The 9,959-nt window shown below is 41.1% G+C and overlaps 1 protein-coding gene across 1 annotated transcript; it reads left to right on the top strand.

Moving 5' to 3' along the window:
* Positions 1-3,725: 3,725 nt before the first annotated feature.
* On the top strand, positions 3,726-4,511 carry LOC138887284 (uncharacterized). The gene has a single exon (XM_070169012.1). The coding sequence runs from the start codon at positions 3,726-3,728 to the stop codon at positions 4,509-4,511; it is 786 nt and encodes a 261-aa protein (XP_070025113.1).
* Positions 4,512-9,959: the final 5,448 nt, after the last annotated feature.

A 9,959-nucleotide genomic window follows, 5' to 3' on the forward strand; every position in this document is an offset into this window, starting at 1 on the left:
AAGCCACAGGCCCAAAAAATGGCCCAATCTTCCCAAACGACCCAGTCCATTTCGAACTGGGTCGACCCGCTCCATTAACCCAACACCCCTTCTTCATTTTTTGTCCTAACACAAAACAAAGAAAAAAGAAAAAAAACAAGACAAAAACCCTAAAAAACTAAAAAAAGCCATCCGCCCCCCCCCCCCACTGTTGCTTCTTCTCTTCCAAAACTCCAAAGCATCAGCCATGGCTTCCCTAAACCCTTCACCTCCATGGCTAACCCCTTCTTCGTCGACGACCACTCCCGTCCTCGACGTCCATGTCGCTGCTGTTTCTTTTCAACCAAACGACCTCCGAACGCGACCGAACCAGCAACCTTCTCCAACCCCGTCGCTGCTTCGTCGACGACCACTCCTGTCCAGCATCGACCTCATATCGCAAGCCTCAACCATCGCTGCCTACTTCATCTTTTTCATCAAGATGGAGCCCTCCGAACTGCTGCTGCTCGCGCAGCTGCTTCAGCAACCTTACGTCCAAACACACCTGTCACCGCTGCTTCTTCGTCATTACTGCCCCGTCCAGCTCGAGCTGGTTTCAGCTGGGTTGATGCTGCCGCGTCCAGCTCCGCGCACGTTCACTGTTTTTGCTTCGTCTTCCTCGTCTGCTGCATCCTTTCTCTTCGTCGTGCTGCTGGTCGTTGCTGATGGCTGCTCACGTTGCCGCCATGGACGAGCAAGCATCGATGCTGCGTTTGGCCAGCCGCGAATGCTTCAGCTTTCTGCTTCATACTCCTTCATCTTCTTCGTGCTTCGTCGTTGTTTTGAACCGGTTAGTTTTGTTTTGAGTCTATTTCGTTTTTATATTTTTCGAAGTAAAAGTCGATAAATGTTCGATCCTTGCTTTGTTCATGTCTATCGTTTGAAATAATTTTCTAGTTTGTTCATGTGTTTTGTTGATTTTAATTTTCAGATTCAAATGGTAAATTAATTAATTTGTTTTCATGTTTATTTCATGTTTGTTTTATTGTTTAGGTAAGATTTTGTTAGTTTGATGTTTGTTAGATTCAAATTGAAATTTAATTGATTATTTCTTCAATTTGTTTCATGTTGTTATATATTTTCCAGAAATTATTAATGTTGTTTGAGTCATTTAATCCGTCATGTTTGTTGTTTTAAAAATGGATTCATTCATGTTCATACTTTGTTTGGTTGATCTTGAATCCGAAATTTGTATAGTTTGATTTCTTGTTTATCATTTATGATTATTTCTTGAATTTGTCTCATAATCTTGTTTAAGTTTAATATAGGAATTGTTGGTTGTAATGTTGTTAGAGTTGATTTTAAGTTCAATATTATTGAATTTAGAAATCTAAATATACTTGTTTGTTGTTATTATTGTTGAATCTGAAAATAGGTTGTTTGTTGCTAAAAATATTGTTCAATCAAATTTTAGTTGTTCTTTGTTGTTCAATTTGTGTTCATGTGATTTGTTGTTGAAATGTTGAAGAAATCATGTTCATGTGATTTGTTGTTTAAATTTGTGTAGAAATTGGTCATATTGGCTATATTTTGGTTGAGTGTGATTAATTGATTTGTTATAGCTGATGGGGTAGTTTGGTAATTTGCAGTACGTTCAGGGGTAGTTTGGTAATTTCAGTAAGGTCGGAGGGGTAGTTTAGGAATTGTACATTTTGTAATTGTTTATATGAAGCATGGGGGACAAAATGTAATGGGGTGGGTTGTGATATAGTTGTTTTATATAAAGGGGGACAAGACAAAATTTAGTGGGGGGAATCTTGTATTTATTTATGTTAGGCATGGGGGACAAAATATAATGGGGTGGTGTGATATGTTTATTTAATGTAATGGGGATGAGTGGGAAGATAATGGGTTTGGTAGAGAAAAAGTATTGATTTTAATTGATTGAAAGATTTATGGGATGAGTTATATATAGGAAGTCTTGAAACAAGATATAAGAAGAGAAAACACAGATAGAGAATAAGAACGAGAGAGAGAAACGAATCTGAAAAACAAGAGAGAGAAAAGGGCTGAACATTTAAGAGAGAGAAAATTCTGAAAAATATTTAAACTTTCAAATAAAAAAAAACTAAAAAAAAAATATTCTGCTTTCTTTCATTGTTTGAAATCAAAATTAATTGTTGTTTCATCAAAGCTTGAAACTTTTGTTTTTGGGATTACTGCTCTATTGGTTTGCAAACTTTTTTCCTGGGTTGTTGCTGCTGTGCTATACTGTTATTACTGCTGCTGATTCTCATCTTCATTTTTTTTGCTTCCAATATCAGGTACACAACTGACACGCAGGTTATTATAATCCTAAATATGAAGCATGAATACATATGAAGAATGAAAATTTGAAGTTTTAATTTCGTTTTTCTTTGTTCCTTTTGTTGATTGTATTTAAGCTATTTCATGTATTACTAAATAATAATTGGAATAAGAAAAAAATAATAATAACATAAGTTAGTCTTTAATGAATCAGTTTGGCAAAACAGGTTAACTCACTAGTTAGGAAGGTTTCAAGATTATCAACAGTAGGTTAATCATGAATAAGTAGCTAAATTTAGCTAAGGCATGAATTTAAATTAAATTTCGTAATTTAGGCATTAAGACATGATTTGAGTTCAAGCAAGATTAGAAGAACATTTAAGTCTAATAAACTTTCTAATAAGCTTTAGTAATTATAGCTAAATCTAGTGTCAAATAGTTGTGAATAATTAATATCAATAGTTTTTTTTATATAACAATGTTGAGTTGTATTTGATTCTTTTGGATATTAGTTGTTGAACTTTTATTTTATTTATAATCTCGAAATTAAGAATAAAATTCCTTTTTCATCAATATTTGTATTAATCAAGCAATTAACATGTCATGTTTTCTTAATAATAATAAATAAATAAAAACGTAATTAATTAGGATTTTCTTTATTCATTTTAGAGACTAATTTTAAATAGCAAAATGTAGTCGTTTTAAGATTTGTCCATTTAAAATAAATGAGATGAGCCTCGCTTAATAAAATGTATAGATTGCGGGGCCCTCAATAAATGTACATTTAATTGCTTAGAATTAGGGAGGAGCCGTTTTAGCAAATTTCACGGCCCTACCCAAAATAATGATACGCTAGTCGCTCTAGGCGCGTATTTAATAATGTTATTTTCTTAAATACGGGTGTGCATTTATGTAACCCAAATCTAAATCTCAACGGAGTCGAAATGTGTCGATAACCACGGGTGCATTGATTGCGACGTGATTTGAAATACGTTTTCACAATGTTGCAATTCTTCGTAAAATAATAACAATAAATAAAAAAAAATAATAATAAAAGCGGCTAAGGGATAAAATTTGCACATAAGTTTATAATACGTATTATATCAGATAATCAAGCCGAATATAACAGTTGAGCGACCGTGCTAGAACCACGGAACTCGGGAATGCCTAACACCTTCTCCCGGGTTAACAGAATTCCTTATCCGGATTTCTGGTTCGCGGACTGTAATACAGAGTCATACTTTTCCTCGATTCGGGATTAAAATTGGTGACTTGATACACCCTAAAACTCCCAAGTGGCGACTCTGAAATAAATAAATAAATCTCGTTTCGACTGTCCTTTAATTGGAAAAACTCTCCTGTACCCTCGCGATAGCGGAAAAAAGAGGTGTGACAGGAGGCTAGCAAAGTGGCAGATCCTGCTTACGGAAGTCGACATAGTATATGTTCAAAGCACGACAATGAAAGCCCATGCGTTAGCATATCACTTGGCTGAAAATCCGGTCCATGATGAATACCAACGTTTGAATACTTACTTCCCGGATGAAGAGGTAAACCTAGTTGGGGCAATATCCGAAGACATCGACGCTTGGAAAATGTTCTTCGATGGAGAGGTAAACGCAAAAGGTGTAGGAATTGGGGCAATTTTGATCTCGCCCACCTATCATCATTACCCGGCCACAGCTAGGCTTCGGTTTTTCTGCACAAACAACACTGCCGAGTACGAAGCTTGCATTATGGGTATGAACATGGCAATCGACCATGATGTCGATGAACTGTTAATCATGGGAGACTCAGATTTGATTATCCGACAAGCTCAAGGAGAATGTGAAACCCAGGACGTCAAACTTATTCCTTATAGGCAACATGTGGAAGAACTTGGTAAGCAACTCAAGTCAATAGAGTTCAGGTACATTCCTCGTTGCCACAATGAACTAGTTGATGCGCTTGCCACTTTAGCCTCAATGCTACCATACCCGGGCAATGCCCACATTGACCCTTTGGAAATCCAGATCCGGGAAAGGCATGGTTATTGTAATACGGTTGAAACAACACCAAATACCCAACCATGGTATCATGACATCAAAAGGTTTTTGAAAACGCAAGAATACCCCGAGCAAGCCAGTGGAGACCAGAAGAGAACCATTAGGCGGCACGCAAGTGGTTTCTTTTTGAGTGGCGATGTCTTGTATAAGAGAACTCTGGACCTCAACTTGTTAAGATGTGTTGACGCAGAAGAGGCATGAAGGATCATGCATGAGGTACACGCGGGAATATGCGGACACCACATGAACAGATATGTTTTAGCAAAGAAAATCCTTCGAGCGGGCTATTACTGGATAACCATGGACAAGGACTATTTCAGCTTTGTCCGGAAGTGTCATCAGTGTCAGATGCACGGTCATTTGATTCATGCACCTCCCACTAAACTGCATCCCATGTCAGCACCTTGGCCATTTGTTGCTTGGGGTATGGATGTCATTGGGCCGATCGAGCCGAAAGCCTCAAATGGGCACAGATTCATACTAGTTGCCATTGACTACTTCATGAAATGAGTTGAAGCCATCACTCTCAAATCCGTCACCAAGAAAGTTATGGTAGATTTCGTGCACTCCAATCTAATCTGTCGTTTTGGCATTCCTGCAACTATTATCAAAGACAATGCTGCAAACTTGAATTGTCATTTAATGGGAGAGATATGTGAACAATTCAAGATAACGCACCGAAACTCTACTCCTTATCGGCCCAAAGCCAATGGAGCTGTCGAAGCAACAAACAAAAACATCAAAAAGATTTTGAGAAAGATGATTTAAAATTCCACGCAGTGGCATGAAAAGTTACCGTTTGCATTGTTGGGATATTGCATTATTGTGCGCACGTCAATTGAAGCCACCTCGTATCTTTTGGTTTAAGGCAGTGAAGCCGTAATACCCACAGAGGTCGAAATACCCTCTCTCTAGATCATTGTTGAAGCTGAAATTGAAGACAGTGAGTGGGTTAAAACCCGAATGGAACAGTTAACCTTGATCGATGAAAAGCTAATGGCCACAGTCTTCCACGGGCAGTTGTACCAACAAAGAATTGCCCGTGCCTACAACAAGAAAGTGAGGCCTAGAAATTTCAAAGTAGGGCAACTCGTTTTAAGGCGTATACTTCCCCATCACCAGAAAGCGAAAGGAAAATTTGCTCCTAATTAGAAGGGCCCATACATCGTTAGAATGATATTACCAAAAAGGGCATTGTATCTGGACGATATTGAAGGGAATGATCCCAGAGCGGCTGTAAGTGCAGATGCAGTCAAAAGGTATTGTGTTTAGCTTTTCTGCAGTGACAACCTTGTCCGATTAGGATGACGAAGGCTTTCATTCTTGCTACCCAAATACTATCCACCCTTTGCAAACTCATTTGAGCCGATTACTCTTCTTTGATTACCCTCTTGGGAATAGTAAAGTGTTAAAAAAAGAAGCAAAAACAACAAAACAAAATGTTTCCCTGAACTACATTCGACTTGATTCCGAAAGGATACGTAGGCAGCCTGTCTCTGGGGTTCAGTCACACCAAAATAAAAACTCAAATTCCCCCAAAAGTGAAACTGGGGCAGATAACATAATGGTTTGGCAATAAGCCCACCAGAACGGTTCCGAAGATGTAATTCCATCCGGATTCTTTTTACCCAAACCTTGTCCAAGTCCTTCTGATCAATTGGCAAAGGCGTCAGGATTAGACAACACCGTTATTTGGATCTGATACAATCAAACTAAGAGAAATAAAATGAGAGAGTCTTATCAGTGAAAACCTACGGGCACTATAAGGTGACGGTGAGCAGAGAAATTGGAAAAGAGAGAGGTCGCTTAGTGAAAACTTGTAAAAGCATTATCGGGCGATAGTGAGAAGTGAAATGAGAGAGGTCGATTGGCAAAAACCCGCAAAGGGCGCCGTCGGTCGAAAAGAAGACACCTCCCACCAATGAAAGAGTCCTGGCAGGATTCCCTGGTTTCGAAACACGGGTCACAATGAGTTTATGGGAACTTGGAAAAGTTTGTGCGGGTCGGGCATCCAGTACAAGAAGCATGTCATGTCTATTTGAAGTCAGCATGCACCCAGATAAGTCCTTCCTTCCCTCCCGAAAGGGACACTTCTCTTTAAATTCATTTTTCTTGCCTTTTGTTTACTTTTTCCTTGAATCCCTTTCGATCTAACTCTTTTTCCGAAACTAATACAAAGAAAAGGTGGCAAGATTGGCTTTACAGGGCTCTGCCTAACAAAAGCTAAAGAAAAGTACCCAGCCTCAGCGGGTGCATCAAGTCGATCCCTACTGGCCATGATGACTGATGCCTTAAAATCAAAGTTATTGAAAAAAAAAGGAAAGGAAGTCAAAGGAAAAGGTCCTAAAGGCGGAGTAAAGGAAAGGGTCAAAGACCCACGCGGGCGAGTCGTCATAAAATCTTGAAAGTTGAGTCCCTCGGTTTGAAAGAGAGATCAATCTTCAGAAAACTAGCAAGCAATAGAGGTTCTCGCCAAAAGTTGGGCCGAGATCGAGTGATTAAAACCATCAAGGCCACAAAACCAACCATCATTTCAAAACTAACAATTGTTATTTGTTTGAAAAGATTGAAACTGGTGCAGTCCAAGGTAGCCGTGCAAAAGACGGTGCAGCCGAAAGAAAAGTTGCGCAAAAGCTAGAGACAGCTTTGCAGTAACAGTCAGCCCAAAAGGGAAGTTTTCCTCCAAAATTCATTCCTGCATTTTATTGAAATAAAATGAAATGAAAAAAGGATAATGAAAAAAAAAGAAGAAGAAAAAGAAGAATATCAAAACAAAATGATAACTTAGATTCCCAACCTCAATCTGTTACTTTTCTGCCAACATTAGGGCTCCAATCCCTGATTTAAGCCATTAAGACATAGGGCCTCCATTCCCTAGTCGCCTTTTCTGACAATATTAGGGCTCCAATCCCTGAGTTGAGCCTTGTAGACATAGGGCCTCCATTCCCTAGTCACCTTTTCTGCCAATATTAGGGCTCCAATCCCTGAGTTGAGCCTTTTAGACATAGGGCCTCCATTCCCTAATCGCCTTTTGCGAACATTAGGGATCCAATCCTTGAGTTGAGCCTTGTTGACATAGGGCCTCCATTCCCTAGTCGCCTTTTCTGCCAACATTAAGGCTCCAATCCCTGAGTTGAGCCTTTTAGACATAGGGACTCCATTCCCTAATCGACTTTTGCGAACATTAGGGATCCAATCCATGAGTTGAGCCTTTTAGACATAGGAACTCCATTCCCTAGTCGCCTTTTGCCAACATTAGGGCCCCAATCTCTGAGTTGAGCCTTTTAGAAATGGGGCCTCCATTCCCTAGTCGCCGTTTGCCAATATTAGGGATCCAATCCCTGAGTTAAGCCTTTTTAGACATCGGGCCTCCATTCCCTAGTCGCCTTTTGCCAACATTAGGGCTCCAATCCCAGAGTTATGCTTTTTAGACATAGGGCCTCCATTCTCTAGTCTCCTTTTGCCAACATTAGGGCTCCAATCCCTGAGTTAAGCCTTTTTAGACATAGGGCCTCCATTCCCTAGTTGCCTTTTGCCAACATTACGGCTCCAGTCCCTGAGTTGAGTCTTTTAGACATAGGGCCTCCATTTCCTAGTCGCCTTTAGCCAACATTAGGGCTCTAATCCCTGAGTTAAGCCTTTTAGACATAGGGCCTCCATTCCTAGTCGCCTTTTATGCCAACATTAGGGCTCCAATCCTTGAGATGAGCCTTTTACACACAGGGCCTCCATTCCATAGTCGCCTACTGCCAACATTAGGGCTCCAATCCCTAAGTTAAGCCTTTTAGAAATGCGGTATCCATTCCCTAGTCGCCTTTTACCATCATTAGGTCTCCAATCACTGAGTTGAGCCTGTTAGAAATGGGGCCTCCATTCCCTAGTCGCCGTTTGCCAATATTAGGGATCCAATCCCTGAGTTAAGCCTTTTTAGACATCGGGCCTCCATTCCCTAGTCGCCTTTTGCCAACATTAGGGCTCCAATCCCAGAGTTGTGCTTTTTAGACATAGGGCCTCCATTCTCTAGTCTCCTTTTGCCAACATTAGGGCTCCAATCCCTGAGTTGAGCCTTTTTAGACATAAGGCCTCCATTCCCTAGTTGCCTTTTGCCAATATTATGGCCCCAATCCGTGAGTTGAGCCTTTTAGACATAGGGCCTCCATTTCCTAGTCGCCTTTTGCCAACATTAGGGATCCAATCCCTGAGTTAAGCCTTTTTAGATATCGGGCCTCCATTCCCTAGTCGCCTTTTGCCAACATTAGGGCTCCAATCCCAGAGTTGTGCTTTTTAGACATAAGGCCTCCATTCTCTAGTCGCCTTTTGCCAACATTAGGGCTCCAATCCCTGAGTTGAGCCTTTTAGACATAGGGCCTCCATTTCCTAGTCGCCTTTTGCCAACATTAGGGATCCAATCCCTGAGTTAAGCCTTTTTAGACATCGGGCCTCCATTCCCTAGTCGCCTTTTGCCAACATTAGGGCTCCAATCCCAGAGTTGTGCTTTTTAGACATAGGGCCTCCATTCTCTAGTCTCCTTTTGCCAACATTAGGGCTCTAATCCCTGAGTTGAGCCTTTTTAGACATAAGGCCTCCATTCCCTAGTTGCCTTTTGCCAATATTATGGCCCCAATCCGTGAGTTGAGCCTTTTAGACATAGGGCCTCCATTTCCTAGTCGCCTTTTGCCAACATTAGGGATCCAATCCCTGAGTTAAGCCTTTTTAGATATCGGGCCTCCATTCCCTAGTCGCCTTTTGCCAACATTAGGGCTCCAATCCCAGAGTTGTGCTTTTTAGACATAAGGCCTCCATTCTCTAGTCGCCTTTTGCCAACATTAGGGCTCCAATCCCTGAGTTGAGCCTTTTAGACATAGGGCCTCCATTTCCTAGTCGCCTTTTGCCAACATTAGGGATCCAATCCCTGAGTTAAGCCTTTTTAGACATCGGGCCTCCATTCCCTAGTCGCCTTTTGCCAACATTAGGGCTCCAATCCCTGATTTGAGCTTTTTAGACATAGGGCCTCCATTCCCTAGTCCTCTTTTGCCAACATTAGGGCTCCAATCCCTGAGTTGAGCCTTTTAGACATAGGGCCTCCATTTCCTAGTCGTATTTTGCCAACATTAGGGCTCCAATCCCTAAGTTGAGCCTTTTAGACATAGGGCCTCCATTCCCTAGTCGCCTTTTGCCAACATTAGTGCTCCAATCCCTGGGTTGAGCCTCATTACATATAGGGCCTCAATTCCATAGTCGCTTTTTGCCAACATTATGGCTCCAATCCCTGAGTTGAGACTTTTTAGACATAGGGCCTCCATTCCCTAGTTGCCTTTTGCCAACATTAGGGCTCCAGTCCCTGAGTTGAGCCTTTTAGACATAGGGCCTCCATTCCCTAGTCGCCTTTTGCCAACATTAGGGCTCCAATCCCTGTGTTGAGCCTTTTAGACATAGGGCCTCCATTTCCTAGTCGTCTTTTGCCAACATTAGGGCTCCAATCCCTGATTTGAGCTTTTTAGACATAGGGGCTCCATTCCCTAGTCACCTTTTGCCAACATTATGGATCCAATCCCTGAGTTGAGCCTTTTAGACATAGGGCCTCCATTTCCTAGTCGCCTTTTGCCAACATTAGGGCTCCAATCCCTGAGTTGAGCCTTTTTAGACATA

This window comes from Nicotiana sylvestris, chromosome 3 (genome assembly GCF_000393655.2).
Source record: "Nicotiana sylvestris chromosome 3, ASM39365v2, whole genome shotgun sequence".
Lineage (NCBI taxonomy): Eukaryota > Viridiplantae > Streptophyta > Magnoliopsida > Solanales > Solanaceae > Nicotiana > Nicotiana sylvestris.